The following is a 27094-nucleotide window of genomic DNA, read 5'->3' as shown; positions in this document are numbered from 1 at the left end:
AATTTTAGTGGAAAAGATTCAGCATGAATATATCTCTACAATTTATGTTCAGTAACATTTTCACCTAAAATTGAAAATAAGCTCGAAATGCGAGAAAATAAGATCATTTAATAACTGTTGATTCTATTAAATCATTCACTATGAAGAGATAGCAGACTTCGTGTGTATGTAGCGCTATTGTCTTGTCACCAGCTGTCTCAGATCTTAGAATAGTAGATTTGATATGCGCGGGAACACTAGCGTCAGTTGATCAATTTTCATAACGGCAAGGAAAGTTGTGTGAGTGCGCCACACCAGATTTTTCAATTTTATCATGAAAGATAAATTTCCTTTTAATCCTTCAACCCTGAAACTTTTTAGCACTACTAGGATATTGGGGATGATATTCTACATCCAATTCTGGCGTTAAATTGGAAATTTGAGAAAGTAGCAATTTTACACGAATAGTAAAATTTCTTCGGATGGAGGGCCAAGTCTCAACTTATTTTACACAGACTACAATTCATCATTTATAAACTTCATAAGCCCTACACCGTCAACAAAAGCTAGTAATTCGGCAACTATCCTACTTACATTATGAAGCGTGTTTTCTGTCTATTTGTTCCATACACTTGTGCGACTCATCACTGCTAAAGTTTGCTGATTGAGAGGGATCTGCTGGAATGTTGCCGGGTGGAGCAACGAAGTAATCCTCATCAGTTATTTTTGCATTCGATAAAACTTCTTGTCTTTTGTGTCCATCCGTCACAATATCCTCTCGGAGACGAAGGTGACTGCAAAAATTTTAAATTTCATTATCATATGATGACAGAAGGTTATGCACATGCTTAAATACATTTTTTATGAATAGCATCTTTCTCTATATTAAAAGCAAACTTTTTCAACTAGATTTCCTAAAACTAAATTTGAAGGTATAGGCCTGCCTAAGTTAGTTGAAATATCAAGTTATAATTTTTTCGTTGTTGGTTATCCATGTTTTCACTAATATTATTACTAAGCCTATTGTATTTTTATATAACTTAAAATTGAAAAAAACACATATTTTTTGATGTGGCGACGTCGGTTTCTTGCTCTGTTGCACATTTTCAAGCCAAACAAAAACTGAAGATTTAAGGTTATTGGGGTGAGTATTCGGTCAGAGTGGGTGTGGAGGGGAATTGACCACCAAAACTCCCCTCCACCCCCTCTCTCTGACCAAATACTCACCCTCATAACATTAAATCTTCAGTTTCTGTTTGGCTTGAAAATTTGCAACACCAGAACGGAACCGACGTCGCCATATCAAAGAATGTGACTGTTTTTTCACTTTAAAGTTATATAAAAATACAATGAAAATTTATCAAATTAAAAAAATATATAGCCTATATAAATAGACTTAGGCCTATTGTAAAATTAACTATATCTAAAGTAGAGACTATAAGGGAATTATAGCTATACAAAAATTTGTTACTTTAAACTTGATTTATTTTAAAAACACTGGTGACCGACGACGACTGCTAAATTTGTTATTAAAAATTGATTGAAACGAAAAATTTGACAAGTTTGATTGCTGACAGTTTAAAATTACACCTATTTTTTATTTTTTTAATTTGGTATTTATATTATTACTAAGATTTAAACTGGTAGGCTATTCTACCAAGATACCAGTGTAAGTAATGAATCTTACCTTTCTTCAAGAACTGAGATCAGGGGTTCAATTCCTTCTGTATTTACACTGGATAACTGTTCTGCAAATTGAATCGCCTCCTCAAGAATCTTAACACAACTCTTATCGCCAAAATCAACTAAAGATAGTCTTTCCAAGTGCAAAATAGTTTCTTTATCTATATTTTGAACGGTGCAATTGGGCTTCTCTAGATATATTGGATCTTTTGGAACTTTCGAGCTTAATAGTTTTGTTGAAATAATAGACAACTTTGTAAGATGTTGGTGAAAACGTGATAGTGAAATCATGGAAATATATTAATACGGTAATATAAATAACTGAATCAAAAATGATGAGTAGATATAGTATTTTTAGGTTATGTATCACACTTCAAATCTTCAAAATAAAATATCGAGAAATTGATATATCGATACGTCCAGCAGATCTATCGATAGTTGCTTTACGATACATTGATATTTGATCATTCGATATAATATTGTCTATCTATTGATATAATATCAGATATTTTGATAATTTATTACAGTATCTTATTTTAACTTAATATTCACAGTAACTTATACAGTATTTTTTCCAGTACGGGTGATGCTCACATGAGCCTTAGCATGCGAATAGTGTGTGGGTATCTGGGTAATAAAAAGTGCTTGGACATGGCCAATCTAGTTTTTGAAGAGAACGCCATGCGGCAGCGAGATTTGGTTCTACAAACCACTAAGTTACTTGTAGCGGCAGGTACTCAGGTAATATTACACCTCTTATTTATTTATTTGAAAATATACATGTAGTCCAGGCAATGAATGCTCAAAAAAGGGTACAGTATAGAGGGAAAAGTTGGGAAGACAATGTTTGACCCCGCAGTTTTGTTCAGGGTAGTAATGACGGGGTAAACATATCAAAAGTCCCCACCCCTACCCCCTGTGCTAAGGGAGTGGGGGTGGTTTAAAGGTACCATTTTTTTGTTTCTCGCATAAAACTCAAAAATTATGTATCCTAAAGGATTGACTTGACTGTCATATAACAAATTAAAGCTTACCGTACATAATTTCCTACAATAGTCATTTTACAACTTTTTTTATATCTCCTCTAGTTTTCGAGATATATCTGCTCTTGAAGGTGTGACATTTTTGAAAAAACACGTTTGCCACCAATTTTTTCCAATTTTTGCTTTTATGACGTTTTAAAAATCGACGGGAAGAGTCCATGCTGATTATCAGCTTATAGTAGCCGAGCATTAAATTCTCTTCAATTTGATGTATAATTTCAAACTTTCACGAATTTCCCTACACCTTTTGCAGCAGCGTTAGTGTTGAGTATGAAATCTCCATTTTTGCAACAATAGACCAATTGACAAAGGATTTTGAAGGGAATGTTTAAAACAAAATTTTTGACTTAGCAGCTTTGTTGAGACTAGTTAGGAGGATCATGTGCTAAGGGGATGAGGATGGTTTAAAAGTTGCATTTTTCAGTGTTTTGCTTCGTCGCTCATATCTTGAAAACAATGTGTTCAATCGACATAACTAACTATTCAAAAAAAAAAGCTTGATAAATATTCTACAATTTTTGTTCACTGTAATTTTGTGATATTCCCAACAGTTCCCGAGATATTCGCTCTTGAAGGTATGTAATAGTTAAAATAACAGGTTTCTATCCAATGTTTTGCTCTTTCAGGGCTTATAACTCTCCAACAATGCATAATAAAAACTGATGCTTATCGTAAGTGTGTAGAAAATTACATTCTCTTTGAAATAATGTATTATTCCACTAGTCCAAGTTTCCCTTTCGATGTTATAGCAGCTTCAATGTAGGGGGTGAAATTTTCATTGCTGCAACAATTGATCGTTTGACAATGACATTTGAAGTGGGTGTCTGTGACACAAATTTTGACTTTGCAGCTTAATTTGGATTAGTTTGTAGGTTAACATAGCAAAAGTGTGCATCTTTATACCCTCTGTTAAAGGTGTGGAACCGCTGAGTTCACACTTGTTGCAGCAACGAAAATCTCAACCCCTACATTGAAGCTGCTATAACAATGTAAGGAAAACTTGGAATAGTGAAGTAATACATATAATTTCAAAGATAATTCTATTCTCTACAAACTTACGATGATCATCAGTTTTTATGCTGCATTGTTGGAGAGTTATAAGCCCTGAAAGAGCAAAACATTGGATAAAAACCTGTTATTTTAACAATTAGGTACACACCTTCAAGAGCGAATATCTCGGGAACTGATGGCAATATCACAAAATCCTACTGAACAAAAAGTTTAGAGAATATAATTATTAAGCTTCATTTTTGAACAGTGAGTTATGTCGGTTGAACTCATTATTCTTAAGATATAAGAGTGGAAGCAGAACGCTGAAAAATGCAACCTTTAAACCACCCTCATCCCCTTAGCACATGAGTTACCGTAGGGATGAGGACTTTTAATATGTTCCCATCCTAACTAGTCTCAACAAAGCTGCAAAGTCAAAAATTTTATTTAAAACATTCCCTCCAAATTCCTTTGTCAATTGGTCTATTGTTGCAAAAATGGAGATTGCACACTCAACATTAAAGCTGCTGCAAAAGATGTGGGAAAATTCGTAAAAGTGTGAAATTATACATCAAATTGTAGAGAATTTAATGCTCTCTTATAAGCTGATGATTTGCATGGACTCTTCCCGTCAATTTTTAAAACGTTATAAAAGCAAAAATAGGAAAAAATTGGTGGCAAACGTGTTTTTTCAAAAATGTCACACCTTCAAGAGCAGATATCTCGAAAACTAGAGGATATATAAAAAAAGTTGTGGAGTGAATATTGTAGGAAATTATGTAAGCTTCAATTTGTTATATGACAGTCAAGTCCTTAGGATACATAGTACTTGAGTTTTATGCGAGAAACAAAAAAATGGTACCTTTATACCACCCCCACCCCCTTAGCACAGTGGGTAGGGGTGGGGACTTTTGATATGTTTACCTCCTTACTACCCTAAACAGAACTGCGGGGTCAAAAACTGTCTTCCCAACTTTTCCCTCTATAACCTTTCCTTGACTGGACTAATATTTGAGGGTACCATATACTACATCCCATTATTGCTCTCATAACGCACACTGAGCAGTAGCTACAATAAAAAAAACACAATAAATGATAAGGAAAATAAAATATGTAACTGATATTATTTATTTTAAAGAAAAAACTTAAAACAAAATACAAACCAATTATTATTATTGTCTATCGCTTATTAAACTTGTCTTTTTAAAATATTATTGCCCATGTCTCTTCCACACTCTTGCCAAGTGCCTGCAAATGACGATCAATATGGATGGCTTCTATACCACGGCATGCCTTTACTCCGCCCTTAAAGATATAGGTAGTCTATACAGCCAACTGCTTGGCGAGAGTGTGTCGCTTGCATGAAGGTGCGAACAGAACGAGTGAGTCGCAGTTTAGCTTTCGATTCCACTAATAAGCTGACAATGATGAGAACATTATCTGGAAGTCATATAGATGATGTATTGTTCATTCGGTACTCTTTTTGTTACAAGATAGGTTCCGGTAAGCAAGGGGGGTGGTGCCGGTAAGAGTGTTCTTTTTGGGGTATCCAGAAGGGTGTCCGCCCCAGGAAAACGTTTCAGGTTTGGTCGAAAAAAGATGTTTTGGAGCTATTTGGGAGCATAATAGCTCACCTATAGTTGAAAAATATTTTGTTGTTTCTTGCTTCAAGAGGTACCGGTATATGCTCGGCGTACTGGCATGTTCGCGTGTACCGTCATAGAAACAGCACTTTGGAAATAAAAATAAAAATCTAAGTAAAAAAGACAAACAGCAGTTTGTATAGATATATAAGGTTGATCGCGAGTGCGACCTACTCTGAAAGCTCTAAAACATCGACCTGACCGTTCTGTTCGCACCCTAAGGCGAGGGTGTTCCACTTTATGCGAGAAGTAATAAAATATACCGTTTTTTTTTTATTTATTGAAAATGGTTAGGTATTTTGATATAACGTACAGGTAATTTCACTGTTCAAACACTCGCGGTCTATTTTATGATTGGATAAAACTGTAGGCTATCAAAAAACTTGAATTTATTCAAAAAAATTATGTTCATTAGATTGACATGTTCATATTTTTTCGATGTCTCCAGATTAATATAATTTAATTTCTCTTTTCTTAACGTTTTCTGCCGTCTCCATGACTTTTTGAAGAATCTTGTGGTAAATGAAAGACAATCTGAAATTTCAATCGAATGTGTGTGATTATGATAATCACTGGAAAGTATATTTTATAGAAAAACTGGGCATGTACTGAGAAGAGATAAAGTCAAACTTATAAAGTGTTGGCGTTTAATCCTCCAGGAAGGCGACCTGCTCGTAGAAGACCCAGGCAGTGATGGTGGCAAGTCAAGTCCAATTTGGAGAGGCTTGGACCTACCGTACCGAAGGAGATGCCCAGGATAGATCCACGTGGAGGTTTTTTTTTGGTGAGGCCAAATGTTGACTTGGACATAGTCATGGGATTCAGTTGTAAGTAAGTACGGTACCCAGGGGTGCCCACAAGGGGGGGGCATGGCGCAATTTGCGCCATCAACATTTTGGGGGGGGGCACAATTTTTTTTACATTCTATGTCAACATTTTGAATCATGACTAAAAAATCAAGGTATTAAATAGAGATATCCTTATGTAGTTAATTTTAATACTTTTTCCTACCTCTATAATGTTATATTTTGCAAAGTGTAACTCAATATAAAGCATGAAAAATACAATTGATAATATGTTGTATGCAGGAATTTTAGTAATTTTAAGCCTATGAGTTTTAAAGTAAATCTTTGACAAAAATAAATTATAACTTCATCATCCACTATTATTCTGATTCCCTTGCTTAATTTAATTTTTAATGGGCCTGTGTTTGAGTTTCCTTGCTGTTGCAACCTAATTTTCTCTAAAGAACAATGATAAGTTGAATTGTAATGTACATTTTAATCTAATAATTATTTAATTTCGAATGCGTTTCATGATGATATTAATGTCTCTGAAATGAAAATGGAATTATAAACAACATCCCAAACTCTAGTGAATTTTACAGAAGAAAAAACTTCTTTTGTCAAAAATTTGTGAAAAACATCAAATGAAGCCAATTCCAATCTTTCAAATTTACACCCTATTTACCACACAGTAATCAAGTAATTATTGTAATGCTTCATTACTTTTTTCTGTTTTGTATAATAGTCCAGTCAAATGGTCGTTTTTCAGGAAACAGCCCGAAAGAATTTTTATCGACGGTTCTATATGTATTTTGGGTCGCTGAATTCTAATCTGAAATTTTCTGACACGCCAGAGGGCGGCTTAACCCCTAAAACTACCAAAAAACCCAAAATTTCGGACTTTTTTCAAGTTTTTCATTCAATCTTGAGAACCTTCAACTTTTCGAGAATTTTTCATTTCTCTAAAATATTAATGATAATAAAATTTCTAATAAATTGAGTGGTCATGCAGGACTCAACGATTTTTGATTCTGGAGCTAAAGGTTTTCAAAAAAGGGGTATTTTTAAGGAGTTTTCAAAATTATGCAAACCTACCACTTCTACCCTATACAACTAGGATTTTTCTAGTAATGATAGAAAGCCACACATCACGTGAATTAAGAATATTAATTCTGAACAGAGCTCCTGAGGTACCTATTTTTGATTTTAGTAGTGTTGGGAGGGGGAATACACCCAAAAATAGAAAATCATGTCCTACAGCCAAAATTAAAATTTTCATTATAATACCTTTTCATGGCCATCCTAACAAAAAAGAAACATATTTCGGCTGAAATCACCTTACGAGGGTTATGTTCTATGAGAATCACTCGTTAGATTTCAGTAATTCCTAGTGGGGGGGCACACATAAGGATACATCCAGGATCAAAACTTTTAACTGAATGATCAGATCTCCTCGTACTACAGCTCGTTCATATCAGCTCGTCAAGGCGGTTGAAAATCATGTATCATCTCACTAAAATTTGCTAAAAAAATAGGAAATTCCTCCTTCAGTGTATTTTAGACCATATTTCAATGCATAGAAAGATGACCGATTTCTATATTCAAAACTGTGTGTCTCGGTAACTCAAAATGATACTTGGTCTTCATTTGAAGAAAAGAATCTCCTCTTTTATGTGAGGTGAATGATTTTTGTAAAAATATAATCGTGAAGTAAGATACGTTTAATTCAAAAAATCAAGAAATTTTCGATATTTTTCTCATTTTCACAGTCTGGACAGTTTTCCGATATGAACAGTGATGCAAGATCAATTTAAGGCAACTCAGCTTATAGGGCATGAAATTTTCTCTCATTTAAGACCAATAGCAAGTATCTTTAATGTATTGTATTCATTTTAGAGACTCTTTAATAACAGTAAAATCGCAAGAAAAATGAGAAAATAAAGATCATCATTCAATTGGCTGTAACTTTTCAACGGTATTGAAAACAGAAGTATAATTCATGGGAGTGAAAAGAGGAGAAAATTCATCAAAACCTTGACTACTTTTTAGATTTTTTATATGAAGTGTTCCACAAGATACGCAACGTTGCATATGCGAGACTGTGAAAATGGAGGAAGTATCACAAATTTCTCGCACATTCAAAGTTGTGTATCTTGTGGAACACTACAGATAAAAAATCCAAAGAGTAGTCCTGCGCGACCAGTCAATTCATTGGAAATTCTATAATCTTTGATATTATATAGAGAATGCTTTTTCTCGATAAATAAATAAAATAAATTCGTATGGCTTTTGTTGGTGGGGAGTTCCCTTTCGGGAATGTTCCACCGCCTGAATATATAATTTAAGCCGTCAATGGGCCTTACGACTGTCATACTTCAGCCGGGACCGACAGTTTAACGTGCCCATCCGATAACACGGGAGTGATCTGGTTAAAAAACTTTTGGTAATGAGAGGGGTTCGAACCCCGGGATCTCTATGCTGCTACGCAAGCACTCTATCCACTAGACCACGGATCACTCCCGATAAATTTTCTCGATAAATTCAAGGTTCTCGAGATTAAATTTGTTATTCAATTTGGTATGTAAACAATCTAAATTAGAACTTTTATGTTTTCGAATATTTGGACTGAAAATTTCACTTGAATTCAAGTGTATGAAACATAGTATACTTTTTGGAATATTAAATATTCCAACTATAAATTTTATAGTGTATAAATCAAAATGCGGGGAAGAAATAGTTTTGGGCTGTGCCTATTAGTCCTTTCCCAATCATTTCAAAGAATTGAGTTCTGTTTATCAATGAATGAATAACGAGCAAAGCTCGGTGCCCCGATATTTGGTATTAATAGATCGAATTTACGAAATGTATTTGTTCAGATGATATCTTTATTCCAAAAGCCAAACAATTTAAAGATACATTTTGTTCGACTTGTGTTATTTTCTCCTGTAATGTTTAAAAGTAAATACTACCAACAACACAACATCAGTGACAACATGTTCCAATTTTGATTAATATCGGGGCACCAAGCTCCGCTCTGGAGTAGGCTACCTACAAAACTACAAAAGCATATAAAAATTATTACGAAAGAAGAAATTATAATAGATATTCATAGTTCATACAGAAAGGTTCTATCTAATCACAGTGAATTGAGATTAATTCGCAGAGGAATGCCAAAATTTCTCTCACAAAAACATGTTAAATTTTAATCCTGATTAATTTCACGTGAACCAAATCACAGAAGACCATCTCAAAGAGATAGCTTATCTGATTGGTATCAATCAGGATTAAAATTTAACCGGCTTTTGTACAAATGCCACTAAGTACCTGATTGAATCAGGTACAAAAGTTCAACAGCTGAGTCATAATTTTGTCTCAGTCCCACACACATGCACTCGCTCACTCACTTCCATCATCACAAGACGACGAAATTATCAGCTTGTTTCTCCAAGGATGAATATTTAAATGTCCTTCAGCGAGTTTCCCCAGGGATGAGAACTAGTGCAATCGAATTTTTATATTATAAACCTACTATTTTCTGAATTTCGTGAGAATCGTTAGAGCCGTTTTCGAGATCCGGTGAAATACAAACATCTAAACAGAAATTGCTCGTTTAATAGTATAGGATTTAGAATACCTAAACTTGCCGACATTATATTGTATGAATAAAATCGTTCCAAATTTGTATGAATGTTCACCAAATTGCTATGCAATATTCTTTTGCAATAAAAGAATATCAATGATTTTAAAATTCCTCAAACTCCATGAACACATTTTAACCATCTGAAAATTTGAAATCCCCAGAAATACTATCAAAAGGAATTTTACTTGCCTGTTACTTGGCTTGCAGATATTGATGTGATCATAAGGAAGGTAGAAAATGTCCCCAATTTCTGGACCTAGAAGAAAAAGCAGATAGATATGAACCTCAAAGATCGAAGTATCAATAGAAGATAGGAATAGTCGTATTATTTTAGATCTTTTAACGATATAAAAGTTATTATTTTGAACAAACGATTATGTATTGTTTGTATTATTAAACGACTTAGACAAACAAACAATAGAGAAAAAAATTATATGCATCGCATACTTATTCTAAATAATATTGGAAATTGAAATCTGAATCATACCAAGTGAATGATCCAACTGATTAATATCTCATTGCGAATAATATTTGTGCGACAAATAACAGTCGTGATGCTAAATCACCACTTGAATTATGTACTCAGTAGGCGGGGTGGAAATTCTAACAGGGACTCCCCACCAATATGCATGTATGTTATGAAGGGACGGATTCAAGGATCCAAAGGTTCAAAAAACCCCACACGTCAACCGGAGCTTATTGTGTTCCCAAGTACGTTAGTTGGACAATCCAATACCTGTGTCCTTTAGAAGATCCAGAAGTTTTTCCTATACTAACATCTCATTCATCACCTGGTTGCTTGCATCCAAATAGAGCCCTTCTTCTTGCCCCTAGTCTCTCGCAACCCAGTGTGATATGCTGGTCCTCGTGACTTATGTGAGTTACACTCCTGGCCTTCTTTGTAGGTCCTTCCGCTGAGGGAGGGGTCGCCAAATTGCCTCTTGGGCACCTGGCCACCCTCGACTCAGCCTCTTGACCGGAGTTTCACCCATCTCTGGTCTCTTGGGTTTTTTCTTTTTTATAGATCAAAAACCTTACCTCTTCCAAGAAGTTTTGTTCTCCAGTTGGGATTGTGTGATTGAGCTTACGTCATTCATGTTGTGATCAGTAGAAGCCTTTTCAATGTTGATAGCCTCTACGTGAGAGTGCAAAACGGAACTTTCTGTGTTCCTAAAGCACCCATTTCAGGCAACTTCTGGATTTGCCTTGGGGTTTGGTTCGTTCATGTGGTTCACGAACAGCTAGGGAAGTGAAGTCAACCCAGACAGAACCCTGCATGTCCAGGCAAGGCTAAATACTGCAGGAGGGCGCCTGGTATCCTGCAGGCACAGTCAGAAACACCATATAAAAGTACCACCCATCAGCACGGTCCACATCTGATCACACCTTGGGTTAGCTTAAGAAGAAATAGGAATATGACCAAGGAAGAATGACAAATAGAAAAAAAGAGAGAATGTTTAAGCTAAGTCAATGGAAAAAGTGCCATTCTAGAAATGAAAAGTTCCAAAGCATAATGTAAGAAGGAGGAGAAGGGCTTTGGAAAGGGGGTCCCTTTTAGTAGCCTCTTACAAGCAGAGATACTATGGGTGTATTCTGGTTTTCAACAAATTCTTGAGTACGATGTTCGACTCAAAGCTCCCTCAACCCACAAGGAGCCCCCACCAATAAAAGAGAGCCAAAAATTGTGTATAAAAAGAGCTTACTTCCTGATTCTGGAGTAACAATGAAAAACTCAAACTGAAGTCCAAGTCCAGATAACTGAGTTGATCTAGTTTCCGTGAATGTGACAACTCGAGCCGGAAACTCAGTTGCCCATTTCTTGAATTCTTCATGCAATTCTAATAAAAATTTTGAATCTGGAAGAAAAACGAATTATAATATCAATAAATTTCTGAACTACCCATGCATGAGGGAGCTTTTTTTCTCTACATTTCAGTATATGGGACATTCCATGAAACACGCCCTAGAACTTACTTGTTCTGAGATCATTGACCTCTTCAGAAGGCATCCAAATACTGCGTGTTGTATCAAACATTGTTGCAATATGAGATCCAAAATGAGGTGTGCTTATGAAAATGATCGCTTTTGTATTTTTATGGAAATTCTGCATTCCAGTATCATTTCTCTCCCAAGCTGCAGAAAAAAGTGTTATTTTGAAATTATTGTTAAAAAAGTTGTGAGTAATTGTTAAATTGTGAATGAAACAGAGAATCATACCTCAATTCATGGAACATAAAATTAAAACACATTTTACAATAATACTAATAACAGAAAAATATATAAAACTCAATAACAAGTCACAGAAATATTTTGTTAAGTAAGATTTGGGAGAATAATTTGCTCAAAGGTTTATCATGGGACATCAACATCCCAAAAGAGGAATAATATTTATAAATTTTTATACTTATGGATTAGTGGAAAAAGAGTGAAGCAGTCTACTCCTCCTTCAAAACTATAGTTTTTTTATCTATAATTGAAGTCTTGTTTCATAGTGTCAAGAGACTCATTTCACCGTTATTTGACAGTTACGGTTACTAATCATTTAAAATTTTTCATATGAGTTGCCTCAACAATACCAACTATTGAATAGCAATAAAACTATTAATTACACCCAAACCTTTGAATTGTTATTTATATTTTTTCTTGTCATTTTACTTTTGAATATACTAGCTCCCTCATGGTGAGGAATGGCGAAGAAGAAAAACAAGATATGGTGAGGAATGGCGAAGAAGGAAAACAAACGAGATAAGAGAATGTTTGGGGGAAGAGGAAATTGTACGATTTATCAAGTCTCAGAGACTCAGGTGGCTGGGGCACGTCGAAAGGACGGAGAGCACAAATTTGCCTAGAGTTGTGTACAAGGAGCGGCTATTTGCACGAAGAAGCCAAGGCAGACCAAAGAAAAGATGGCTTGATGACGTGAAAGAAGTGCCGCATAGTAAGTAAGTATAGCACCCCCAATTAGAATTCATAAGCATCCTTATCTTGGGAAAATTCTCTTTGAATAAATTCTATTGTTTCTTAAAAAATGTTTCCCTTTCATTGAAAATTGACAAAACATTTTATTTGATAAGAAAAATATTGTACTCCCAGTTTCTTTTGATCCAATAAAATACTAGAAACATTTTAAATTTAAATTATGAGTATGACTAATCTTGATAAAAACCTTTAGCTACCGGTACCTTGCAAGAGCATACTTTTGAGTATGAGCCCTCCCATGGAGTGAGCGACCCAAACTATAGGTCTATCACCAACACCACTTTCAATCAGTTGAGCTAGAAGATTCTCAGCTATTGCTTGAATGTCATTTCTAAAAAAAATGTCAATCGTTTTAGATAGTTGATAGTATTCAAAAACTTATAACGAAAACCAATAAAAATAGTTCAATCGAAAACTAGAGTTGTTCTGATTGGTTCAACAAAGCTTGCTTGGCTCAGTAAGCAGTTTTGAAAAATGTTTCAATACTCATCTATCTGCCCTACGACTTTACTTATCTTACTGCCCTATTTAGTCTAGAGCAGAACTCGTATAACCTGTGCTCGAATAATATATAGAACATTATCGATAAAATGTTACAATAATGATAATTTCTTATTCAATTTGTTAAATAAAAATCATATCAAGTAAAATATTTTGATTGTATTTAGAAAACAAGTTTGCAAAAAAGTAAAAGTTTCAAGAGAAGACTTTTATTTTGTCAATACTATAGCCATCTAGTCTAAAGACTAATGAGATAATTTTTCTATCCTAACATACTACTTGAAAAGTTAAACAGCGAATATCTCATTTGAAACTTTTACTGGTATTGTTTAATTAATATGTACACTTATTGACTGTACTATAGAAGCTAGATTCTCTCAATCACTGTACTGCTCTTACACTGAACAGTGCTTGAAAAAGCACTACACTAGTTCGAACGGTTGCCTCCTTTTTAAGAGAAGATAAATGAGTAAAGAAGAAAAGATAAAACATAGCCTATAGTTGAGGAATACACATTATGGAGTTTCTCTAGGTAGGAACTTGAACGTTTTGAACGTACTTGTCATATCTGAAACAGCAGAACTGCCAATCTGATAAACGCGAGTTGTAATCAATGCTAAGAATGCGTGCCCTGGGATAATCCTTGGACAGCCAATCCTGAGGCCAACAGCTTGTCGTATACTCAAGCTCCTCATCCTCCAAGAAATGGTCAACTATTTTGTCAGATCTGCAAGTTGGAGTATTATGTGATCAATTAATCAACACCAAATAATATAACAGATATGCTTTAGTATAATACAGGCTACCAAGATAGGCCAACTACTTAATAATTTCAATTAACACCAAATATCACAGATATGCTATAGTATGTAGGCTATAGTATATAGGCCAACTACATAATAATTTCAAATAAATTTATGTTGCTTATTCGACGAGAAACGCATATTAGCAGTTGACAGAATATAGGTCTATCATAGACAGAATTTTTCGTGTAAAAGCGATGAATAAAAATTATATTTTTGAATAGAAGAATTAATGTTTTCCTGTGTACTTTGTTATTCACTCGTGGGGTGTTCATTCAGGTGCTCACTTCTGGAAAATGTAATTTGAATGTCAAATTTTAATTACCTGACGAATAGGACAAAACGCTGCATTTGAAGTTTCAATTCTGGTTTAAAAACTTTATACAGTTCTATGAATTCGCTTAGAATAAGAATTCGGCTTGGAGTAAATTGATGTTTCTTATTACAGTGTAGTTGAATGATTTGTGAGCCTCACCCAGGAAGAGTAAGATCTTCATCATCAGTCTCACACTCTGATGGAAAATCGGAAAACACAAATTCAAAATCATTTCCTATTTTCTCCCACTCTTGACGCTTCAGTTTAGTCACAGTCTTGATGTACTTATCTGCTGTCTTGTCACTTCTTTTGAATTTCGACTTTTTCTTAGCAGGATCGGTTTTTTTCAAATCTATAACAATTCATTCTTATTAAGCCGATAGTCGACAATCTAATATAGTATGTATCAGTCTGAAGTTTTTCTATATTAACATGTTTTTATATGAATTCCAGAATTGGAAACAAAATCAAAAACGTATCAGACGCTCGTTACTTATATAAATCCAAGAAAACTTGACCGTTTAGGACTGAGCTATCTAGAGATAACTGTTTCCTCATCAGACGTTTTTCATCAAATTATTATGTGGGGAGTCCGTTGCCGGGAGGTCCCACCTCACCTGAATGTATAATTGGGGCCTTCAATGGGACTTATGACTGACATACTTCAGCCGGGACTGACAGTTTAACGTCAGTTAACGTGCCCGTGCGATGAAATGAATTAATAGGTTGGTCTTCATAGAAATTATGCGTTGAAATGTGAATCAAATCGATATGGAACAGAAGATTACTACTTTTTGAAAATGTACATTTCAACATGCCCATCCGATTACGTTTAACGTGTTTATCACACTATGTTAGCTACTGATGTACAAGAGTTGATATTTATCATTTTTTATTTTTGTACCTTGCTATGGTAACTATTTTTCCAATTTCGTATTTTAAATCAGATTTCTTTCTTGATAAAAATTCATTCATACACCAAAAAAGCTGAAAAATCAGTTTTTATATGGAAAACCTTTACTGATTTAGATAATCAAATGTGATTTCAAAATAATCAATGCTCTTGCAACCAATGCAATTTTTTTACTACAATGATTGATTTTTCAATTTCTATGAATTATTCTTATTATATTATTCTCCACTTAATATGAGTGAACAAAATAATTTTCTCTGTTGTATATCCATACTTTTTCACTGTTAAAATTGAACTTGAATTAAAAAAAACTTTGAAGTGAAAATGCACTTACTTTTGTATAGTGACGATCGTTTCAGACAGTATGATGATGACCAACAACAGGTCGAAACGATCGTCACTATACAAAAGTAAGTGCATTTTCACTTCAAAAGTTTTTTTTTAAATTCAAGTTTAAAATAATTTTGCGTACCATAGAGCGTTATGGGCAGATCACTGCTGCCTCGCTCTCTTTGACGCCATGTTGACAGAGCTCCTCCAAGCAGGCCATGCACGAAAATGACATCAACAAAGCTCTTGGCGTTGAACAGGTGATGCAGAGGATGCAGCAAAAGCACATTCTTGCCATAGTATGCGGTGAATGCATCATCTTCATCCAAATTGGCCAGGGCATGCGCCGCCTTAACACTTATCGTTCTGTCATCGTGATGTAGCCATTCAGCTAGTACTTTGATCCAGCCTGGCGAAAATTAAATTACCAGACAACACCATAGTTTTAATCTTTTAAGATTTAGGAAGTATAACTATCAACTGGTGGTGGAGGTATCAACTATTAACTATATATTACCGTATAAAATTAATGTAGAATAACATTATTCCTCTTAATCAATATTCTTTAATTAATTCTTGAACATTAATCATGAACATGAATAATAATACTGTCCACTTTAGCTAATGTTTCTTTATATTATATTAAATAATATAATTATGAATATAATCAAACTCTATTCATGTAAAGTAGCATGTGAAGTTTTCAGCTTGAACAAAAATATAATCACTAAATTTCAGGCTACAGCCTGTACACCTACAAATGTAGTAAGTTATAGAGTAAGAATAGATGATATTTCAAGTGTAATTAAATGCAAATTGAACATCATGTTCAATCCGCAACTCAAGTACTGGAACCGGCAGTTTTACAAAACTTGTGTCACACAGACAATACTGATGTTGCAAAATAGGAGATTAGTAAATAGATCTTATAGATTATGCCCATTATCCATGCTTGAGAATAAGTTAGGTACCAACCTGTTACAAAAAGTTGATGGAGCGTATTTGGTATCAGTGAAACATTTTGAATGAATTTGACGAATTCAATCATGTGTATATCTCTTTCTTTGTTATCAATACTTCTATAAACATCCATGGCAATTTGTAATCCTTTTGTTCTGTAAATTTCTGGAACATGTTTTGTCAGAAGGATGATTTTACATTCTTTGGATTGTTGGGTTATCTCAATCATGGGGAATTATAACTTGAGATAAAATACGTAAGAAGTACCGATACATCATTTACAATAATAGTGAAAATGAGTTTTGATACCTACTGGTATTTTATTATTTTTTCTGAAGTTTGTTTCATTTCCTGATCAATTTTCATTTTTTGTCCTCCACCTCATTACCGTACACCAAAGATTAATTCATCTGAACATTTAACTTGTACTCTAAAATTATTGAAGATTCACTATTTTTCACAAGAGATGTTGGAAGATTCAAAGTAATTATTGAAATTAGACTTCTCAAAACTGATCAATCCTCTCAAGTTATGATTTGGAACAAGTTTGATGCAAAGATAATTCACTGAAAGGTAGGCTATAATGTTCCATAATAGAAATTTGAAAGATAAATTCTAGAGTCTAGAGAGTTGTGGAACTTACCGTGAGAGTAGGCCTACAGAGTAGGTGCCAAACCTATTTTTAATAATTATATCACTGCTCATTCATTCAAAATAATATTTATTAGCTACGGCTACAATGAGTCTATTGAATTGATTTTAAGTAAATTATTATGCACTTTACTATACATTTTTCACCCTACAAACTACAAATAAATAAATCTTGGAATAATGGGAAAATATTATTAAATAATTTACCGGCAGCATTGTTTCCCACCTCACAGTAGTGCACAAGCTCTTTCAAACACCTGAATAAGATTTCTTCTGTGTATTGAAATGGTGTTCTCAACCGACCTCTCAATTCTATATCGAAAAATGTTCCTTGCTCGTTCTGTTGGAAAATGTAAGTTTTCAATAATAACATTATCATATAGTTCAACCTACAATAAAAAATCAGTATATTAATGATTTGTGTCTATATTTTGTCCTCAATATTATTCTATTACAATATTATGTAATGGAGTATTTCTTCAATTACCGTAATTTATAAATATTTGCTAAAGATCATACTCTGTCATTGAAGAATTCATTAATTCAATATTTAGTAGGTATTGTAGTCTATCATTGAAAATGTAAAACTTCCTATATGAAGAGGAATGTTGAGGTGTTCACTAACTTTTTAGCATATTTTAAAAGTACTTTCCAAGTAGGAAATTGATATAATTTACAGATTACAGTTTTTTGTACTAAGACTCACCGAATTTAGCAATACAATTAGTATACTAATAATTGTTACCAGAGAAGCCTACTTGGAATCCAGGGAAAGTGGTGGAAAGGAAATAAGTGAGACATTGGTGCTCCTTCTTCTTGTTGATTTCCACAAGCAAATCTCGCATCTCAATTATCAGCTCCTAAACCAATTACATAGATTTTAATTGTTATAGTTCATTTCATATACTATTATTATTTTATTGTTTCTTTCTATGAATATGAAAAATAGGTACGGTGAATTACTCTCTCCTGCTATTGACCATACAGTTAGATACAGCTGTAACCCAGCATATCTGACTTTGCTCCACAAGTAACATCACAATATTATTTTAATTATCTTTTTTATTAATTAGATGATTATATCATGTTATTGTGGAGAAATTTTTCTTTGGAGTTCATATTTATATTCATGAACTGCCGTTAATGATTGGGAGATTATTCAAAATAAATTATTAAGGTAGGTACCTCTATTTCAAAAAAATACAATACATTTTGTCCAATAGCTTTTTCCACTGAAACCTTAAGGTCAACATTTAAAGTCCAAAAATTGAAAACCAGAAGATCCATTGGAGCATTAATGTTATTATATGAAATTCTAAATAATAATATATTCATGCCAGATTTCATCAATTTGTTAAATTTTCATGTTCCATGCAATAGACCAAGACTTAATATGCTATTTCAAATACCGTTTGTCAGAACCGCTCACCATTTCATTTCCTACCTAAATAGAATAATGAGATTGTACAATAGACTAAATCCATTCCTTGACCCCTTCTATGACCGCTACAATACATTGAAAAAATCATGTGAAAAATTAGGCTGCTCAATTGATGAATAAATAATTATTTTTGAGCTCTACTAACTCTCTTTTTTTCAAATGTTTCTTCTTTCTTTGCATTTTTGAATTGAATTGAAAATGCCTTTATTTACATAATAAAACAATAAAACCGTACACTACAAGAGAATGTATATCAGAAATGTAACACAAGACAAAAGTTTTGACATAACCCGAAAGGTTGTCTGCCAGGAGTATGCAGCCCATCGTCTTTTTATCAAAGTTCAGTTTCAGATAGTTTCTTCCTTTTTCCTTGTCCAGTAGGATATATAGGCTATGAAATTGCGCAGAAGTTGCTCTTTGTAAGCTAGACATAACATTCTCTCACACAATCAATCAATAAAGTACTCAATTAATCAATCAATCAAGCACAACAATTCGAGCTCTCGTTTCCATTCATTCCTGTCTATCGCACGTCCCGCCAACCTACATCCATATTTCTCATCCCAACGTATCCATTCCTTAAACCAAGATGTCCTATTCTCTATTATTTTCCCCGCTAGCTTTCTAGGCAGTCTATTCCGTACTATATTCTATGCCTTGAACGAATATTCAACATGCATTCTTAAAACATTTAGAGATGCTGGTTCCATGTCGAGCTCCAACTGCAATATATAGTTGGGTGTAGATCTTGGCAATAATAACATCTTCTTAACGAAAAATCTAGGTAATGATTCGAGTATGTCGCAATACTTGTATCCCCATACTTGTGCTCCATAGACCGCCACCACCTTCATTACTGCTTCAAACACCTTCTACTTCGCTTCTATTCCAATTTCATTTTTCGCTATGAAACTTCTCCAGACCCCATTAATTGCAAACTTAGCCACAGATACGCGTTCTTTCACATGCTCAGCAAATAACATCTTCGGCGTGAGCACAACGCCCAAGTACTTATACCTATTAACCACTTCAATTCTATTCTCATTCAAAAACCATTTCTCATAGCTAGCCAAGCGACCTCCTCTCCTGAAACCCATAATCTTAGATTTATCAGTATTGATCTCCAACCCCCATCTGTCGCAGTATTCGCTCAAATTATCTATCATGCGTTGTAAAGCTTTTGGCGTTGTGGCAAACAAGACAAGGTCGTCAGCGTATAGTAGGGCCTTCACATTAATTTCGTCCATCCAAACTCCCTCAACCATGTTTTCACAGAAATCATTCACAAACAGAGAAAATAGAATTGGTGATAAGATACATCCTTGCTTTAAGCCGCTTAATGTCTCAAAATAGCTGGTCATCTTCGTACCACACCATATGCTAGCTTTGGTAGACTTGTACAATTGGTGGATGATTTTGATGAACTGATTGGATAGCCCTAAATCGTACAGTTTATGGATGAGTGCATTTCTATCAACTTTATAGAATGCGGCTCTCAAATCAACAAAGAAACAGTAAACTTTACCACCTTTCCTTTGCAATTTCAAGCTAATGATACACGAGAGATTAAATACATTATCCATAGTGGAGTACCCCTTTCTGAAACCAGCCTGGTATTCACACAGAACATCATTCATATGCACTCACTTTTCGACTCTTGCCAGTAAAATTGTTGCAAACCATTTCGAAAAAGCATTAACAAATGATATACCTCTGTAATTTTGTACATTTGACGTGTCAACTTTTTTATGGATCGGGAATATTACTGCCTCTGTAGAGTTGGATGGTACATCTGCATTCCGCAAAACGTGATCAAATAAACAGCGCACTTTATCTATTAATTCAACTGGAATATTTTTGAAAAACTCAATTGGAAGACCATCTGAACCCGGTGCCTTGTTATCTTTTAATCTTCTAAGCGCACTCTCAATCTGTGATATTTCTATTAAACCATCCAAACATATCATCTCTTCTAAACGGAATTGCATAATCTATTGACATTGCAGATTTATTTGGGGTGAAAAGATTCTTCAAATGTTCAATCCAGTCCTCTGCATTTATTATTCCATTTATAAACTCGTTTGTTGCTTTTAAACATTTTTACTGTATCCCATAATGTTTTGGAGTCTCTAATGTTCACTAATTTATTGCACATATCCTGATATGTCATATGTATCAGGAAAAAGAATAGCTCTTTTTCTTATTTCGGCACAAATTCTTATATTCATTCTTGGCCTGTAAATATACATCTTTAACGCAACTAGCATTGGTTCTCCTGAATAGTTTAAGATTGTTAAAACTAGGTACTCGTGCTCTTTCACACTCCCAGTCATACCACACTTGTTTCAATTCGCGCTTCATTCCACTCCTATGATGCATTCCAATTAAACCTCCCTTTATCACGTTCAAAACTTGCGCGGTCCCAGCTTCAGAATTATTAACATCGATTACTAAATCCTGTAATTTCCTTCTCACACGTCTTTTATAAATTTCTTTTCCACCCTCTATCCACCTGTATCTAGGTAGAAGAGGCAGATAAGCTTCACCCTCTTGCAACTCAGAACTGGTAATTTGTAGTTCGATGGGAAAATGATCTGAAAATATAACTGAGTCTACTTTGAAGTCATCTATTAGGTTTAACATTTCTCCAGATACACAACAAAGATCGATCACAGATGCTCCCATGCTGTTAACAAATGTTAATTCCCCTTTGGCGTCACTCTCTGTTCTACCATTTACTATTACCAGATCATGTCTTTCGCACAGATCTAAAACTGTTCTACCTCTTCTATTCAATATAGCATCCTTTGATTCCCTGCTGTTGTTAACTCTCAGCCCATGTCCTGTTAATTCATTAGGAATTATTTGACAATTTCTTACCCTACAGTTAAAATCGCCTAGTAGAATAAAATTCTTATCTAGCCCACATTCCTCCAGCAAATCCCACAATTTCAACAAGTCCTCATCTCATCTATCCTGTGAACTAGTCAAATATACTGCAACTGCATATGCATACACCCCATCAAAGTTGACTGATTGTACGTTTGTATCGCCCACAACCTCAAACCTCGCCTTTTTCTGTAATGTTTTCTTACTGTACCCCAGCAACGTTCCCCCGCTAGCTCTACCTCTATTACTCGTTCTCAAGGCCGGCATAAAACGCATATCGTATTCGGAGAATACATTCACAATTAATTCACTATCCGATTCTTCTAAAAACGTTTCACACAAACAAAAAATATCATAGCTCTTAATAAATCTTATAAATTCATAATCATGCACCTTACCTTTCAAACCTGCTACATTGTAGCCTAACAACTTATAATTAGAACAATCATTATTATGACTTTCTTTGTATAACTATATGTATCTTTCATCCTATACCCCTTTACCAACTTTCCGGAATCTAACCCAAATATAGTTCTCTTCTAATCTTATTAGTTATATTGAATCGTGATCATATATAATGGAGTGCGATATTATTTTCTTTTGTTTTCTTTATTGTATGTTAATTGTAATTTTATACTATCATATATGTCATTAAGGCTCGTACTGGAGTTTGTATGTGAGCCTTTCTATGCTCTCTTAGAATGAATAAATAAATAAATATTTTACAATCCCTATTAAATTTAAATCCAAAATATAGAGTTTTCTTGGTTGTAGTTACCTATACATTCTCTTCAATCACAAGTGAGCTAAACAGTCTATATTGAATTCAATTGAAAATACTTCAACATTTATTTGAAGAGTTTTTCTTTAATTGCAAGACGAACCTTGACAGTGAACTCTCCGTGAGGATGCGTGGTGCGAGTTCTAAAATATCTAATATCCGTATCTTTTGTTCTTGCCAAACTCACAGCAGTCCTTGCATCACACATTTGCGCCAATTGAGCATACTGTCTATCTATCCAAATAAAATATCATACAATTAGAAAATCATATTAAATGTTATTTTACTGAAGTCCTAGAACTGAAGCCAAATATTCTCCATTAATTCATGTAGGCCCAAACTGAATACTGTTGGCATGAAAAAACACACGTAAAAAGTGTTTGAAAAATTTGAATATTCGAAGTCCCTTATTTTTTGTATTCATTATAATCATATACTTTTTAGAATCTATCTACTCAATCAAATAATAACTAAAAAAATGAATACAGTAACAGCAAAAATATTATTTTTATAACGTAGCCTACACAATAATTACCTATATTCGAAACCCAATTATTTATACTTTTAAAAAAGTGATTTCATTACCAGTTAATTTGCATCTACTCAGAATATCAACGGCTTTCATCCGACATTCACTTTCTTTGTGTAGTGCAATGGACATCAGCTTCTTCAAATATTTCATTCTCCACTGTTCGAATTTGTTTTTGATGATCAAATCAATAGAACTGAGTTTCAATGTCCTCTGACTGTGCATTTCAAGCTTCATCAACTCTTTAAAAGAATGGAGGAGATTTTAATAAACCTATTTTTTCTGTTAGTGATATCAGTATTAGCACATGACTTTGCACATAACTACCTATTTCACATTCACATACTCTCAAACAAAATGTAATTCTATTAAATAGGAAACATCATTTAACATTGCACGCATTTATGTATCAATTAGTTGCAAAGCATTTTATAAGAACATATAATTCAAATCGCATATAGAAATTTTAATAATTGAAATATAATTATTTCTACTAATTGGAGAATTCCAAGAGACAAAATTAAGTTGAAAGTTATTTTCTTATTTAAATTAATCTACAAAATCTGGATAATTTTACCAGTATAGTTTATTAAAATTATACTGATGATATTTTTGCACAATTATGTTGCAGTTATATATTTTTCACTATGAGGCTTACAGTAGTTGTTTTCTTCTAATATCAAAAAATACCCAAATCATCATATTCAATGAAATTTCTATTCTTGTGGAGAAAGCTCAACGAATTAGAGAGAGATAAGATCGGTTAACTGTACCTTGCAATTCAGCATCTTCCAAATATATATATTCCGCATGTTTCCTTTCTAGTTCAAGAACTTTTTTATCTAATAAGTTATCAAAAAAGTGTTTTGTCTTTTCTACTTCATATGCCAGATAGCCGAAACTGTACATGAAAATGAATTAACAAAAGATTAAAATTTAGAAAGATGACAAAACTTTACTTCCTTGCTTGGAAATAAATAAAAAAAGATGTCTATCAATTCTATTCTCATTAATATGTCATAAAGATGTAGAATTGAATTAACAGAAGTACCTAAGTTTGGATTGCAAGGTATAACCCAAATACATTTTTGCCGATAGAAAAGTATTTCAAAGTCAAAATATATTATACCCAATCTTATGAAACAAATTTATAGTGCTGTACAAGTTATACTGTTGTAAACTTTTTTGAAAACTGAAAAACTTTCATCAACGACTACATGCACCTAATTTGTATAATTTTTAGAACAAATCAATGTTTTTTTTACTATAGGTCTATTGATTTTTTGAAATGTTAAAATTTCTTTATGAAATTAAAAATGCAATTAAAATAACGATACTGCATTTTTAGTAAAATTGTCTGTTATTTTGCTTTGTTATGCTTTGCCATATCTTTGCTTTGCTGGCATATAAGACATACATAGGCTAATATAAGTTGTAACTCAAAATATGAATTGTTTTTACACATGGCGTTCCTTCTCAAGCAAGGCGCGTTTATCAATCTATTCATTGAATAAATAAATTTAAACTAATAAGGCCATCAGGGTTAAAATATTTGTATAATTTAATTTCTTAGAGTAAGATTTTTGCATGTTGTGTTTGTTAATTATTTTTATTCTTAATGAATTCTATTGTTTTGAGCAAATTGAAAAAATCCATTTTGTTATTTGCTTGAAGTAGCTTTTGCTTGAAGATCGTCGTTGTGTCGAATAAATAAATAATTTGAATACATGTTAATTCATTAGAATTTCAAGTAAAATTATCTTCATAATTTTTGAAGGCCTACGCGCAAACAAATGTATAAAAAATAAATAAAATAGAAGCAGGATCAACTTACCAACTTCCTGCTATCCCTGCAGAAATTCTAGCAATTGCTCTAAAAATATTCATAACTGGATAACCTCAAACCATATCATAATAATATTAATACTATTTTTACAAAAATAATTCATCAACCTTATTCGGTACCTAATAAAAACATACTGAAATAGGCCTATCTTTATCAGTTGTTTAATAAAAGATTATGATAATAAACCACCTTCTCAAAACTATGAAGTTATTAACATTCAATTTTTCGTAAATGCTTTTAATAATTGGTAATATTTAAAAGGTAATATTGCTTTTCTCTTAATAAATTAAAAGACTCATCCGAGGCTTCTGACCAATTTAATATAGGTTTTTTTATTATTTCAATTCATTTGCCTAGAGGCGTAAATTACTGAGACCAATACATTATACCGTACCGGTACCGTAACTTCTTCCAATACTGAAAGCAGAATATAATGATTTATTACCGTTGCCTACTTCATATTTAATGGTGACGGAGAGTAGCCTACTTGAGCTCATACAGAGGTACCGGTACGTATTAAAACATAACATTCTGGTACCGGAGTGCTATTATATGGCGAGTTATATAGCTCATATAACCTTACAACTTATAAAACCTTTTATAATATTATATTATATTTATTTTCATTGAACAGAAATGCATTAACACATATCAACAAGTATTTCACGCACAATTATTTTGAGTACTTGAGATGAACAATTACTTGAAATAATTGACTGCATGAATGTCGTGTCAAATACATGTAAAAAATACATCGCAGCTCGGAATGGATCCGTCCTCTTTAGAAATAAATTGTTAGAAAAAGGCGCCAAGTATAGTAGAGACTACACCTTGTTTCAGTAGCATGGTTTACAATGGGTCAATGATATTTGCATGTGGTGTATGATTACCGGTTGATATAGTTAGATGAGGTCACCACGCTTCGTCTGGGAATCACAAAGAAAGGCTCGCCTCCAGTGCAACTCAACACCTGCAATGACGTCAAAGTAATCAAAAATTTAATGTCTCAAGCTGCTCAAGAACTTTTATAAGCACTGAAATATATTATGACAAATTGCCGAATAAAGTAGGCCATTATATAGGTACCTAGTAAAGTATTAAGTCATTATAAATGATATTTTATCTTTACATCTATATGGAAATTTTGCAAATTTAGAAAAGCTTTGACCCATCTCTTTCCTTAAAATGTTGTAATAACATGAGTTATCAGATAGCCTACAGTGCCTAAACCATAGTTATCAGAGATCATAAATATTTATCTATTCACTCATTTATTTACATACAGAAATATGTGGAGGCAAACAGGTAGAAGTCCAAAACTTGTCTCCTTAAACAAGTTAGGCCTACACAATACAGAATGTTATTTTTGTTAAAGATACAGCAAATTGATTTTAAAAAATTCTATTAAAAAATCAGCATGATAAACTAGTTATTATAACTTATAGAGTACCTATGACTTTTGTAGTGAGAAGGAATACATAAAATGAATGAAAATGAAAAGTAATATAAAATCAAACTATGAAAAGTAAAAGAAATAGTAGATAATAATACCTTGGAAAAATAATAAATAGCGATGAATATTTTTATAATCAGTTCGGTACAAAAAAAAAAACAGTAGTTATCCCATAGAATAAGCAGTTTTCCACCAGATGAAATGATTAATTTGGAACATTCATTGGATTACACTGTGCTTTCCTCTCAAATTTGTTCAGACCATCCGCAAACCCATCTACTTATTCCATATCGGAGACTATTTATTAATTTAGGAATTCTATAAAGAAGGGAGAAATACCTTTAAACTGTTTATGACCTAGGGATGAAGAACAAATAGTGATATATCCTACAGCTTGTAACTGGAACAACAAAAAATACTTTAGTACTAGTGAGATACTGTGAATCAATTCTGTTGTGAAATAAAATAATGGAAAATAACTCTCCTGCTATTCAAGGAAGGCATCATTTATAAGAAGGTCCTTTGCAGTTCATCCGATGGGAAATCCATAGCACAAGTCTGACCAAATCTTTTCAAAAATGCCTTCAGAATCTATTTTGAACTCTCTCCAATCGCTTAATGATTCAGAGGATATTAGCTAGAGGAGATATATAAGAGGTATCGTAGATTTATGAGAGATCTCAAGCATTATTCATATTCACAAAAATGTACACAGTTCATATATACGTATAGGGTGCACGGTGTATGATTATTTATGAAAATTCACTGAGTCACTGAAAATTTTACGATTTAAATATGTGTGCTTTTATTTCATTTGATTATTTATGATTTAATAATGACAATAATGTACTTCTGAAAATCTACTAAACAGAAAAGAGGGAAATCACATGTATATAATACGCTTGCACAAAGGCAGAGTTTGGAATTATTCAAAAGGAA

The 27094-nt window shown here is 33.4% G+C and overlaps 1 protein-coding gene across 3 annotated transcripts in view; it reads right to left on the bottom strand.

Moving 5' to 3' along the window:
- The window catches only part of LOC111063289 (protein SERAC1-like), a 67911-nt gene that overhangs the window by 29774 nt on the left and 11043 nt on the right, over positions 1-27094 (bottom strand). Inside the window, exons 2-16 of one of the 3 annotated variants that reach the window (XM_039427342.1) lie at positions 25593-25672; positions 23630-23757; positions 22913-23098; positions 22431-22561; positions 17975-18076; positions 17424-17556; positions 16581-16730; positions 15748-16014; positions 14522-14714; positions 13803-13970; positions 12946-13073; positions 11738-11896; positions 11467-11619; positions 9953-10019; positions 574-773 (exon numbers count right to left, since the gene is read on the bottom strand). In XM_039427342.1, the coding sequence (XP_039283276.1) occupies positions 575-773; positions 9953-10019; positions 11467-11619; positions 11738-11896; positions 12946-13073; positions 13803-13970; positions 14522-14714; positions 15748-16014; positions 16581-16730; positions 17424-17556; positions 17975-18076; positions 22431-22561; positions 22913-23098; positions 23630-23757; positions 25593-25672 (2244 nt within the window). In that variant the 3' untranslated portion in view covers position 574. Of the gene's footprint in view, positions 1-573; positions 774-5705; positions 5873-9952; positions 10020-11466; positions 11620-11737; positions 11897-12945; positions 13074-13802; positions 13971-14521; positions 14715-15747; positions 16015-16580; positions 16731-17423; positions 17557-17974; positions 18077-22430; positions 22562-22912; positions 23099-23629; positions 23758-24690; positions 25028-25592; positions 25673-27094 lie in introns of those variants that run through there. The other 2 variants (XM_039427343.1, XM_039427344.1) reach the window with 2 other exon arrangements.

Source organism: Nilaparvata lugens, chromosome 4, assembly GCF_014356525.2.
Source record: "Nilaparvata lugens isolate BPH chromosome 4, ASM1435652v1, whole genome shotgun sequence".
NCBI classification, from domain to species: domain Eukaryota; kingdom Metazoa; phylum Arthropoda; class Insecta; order Hemiptera; family Delphacidae; genus Nilaparvata; species Nilaparvata lugens.
Note: the sequence above shows the minus strand (reverse complement) of the source record. Positions and strands in the feature narration are given on the sequence as shown.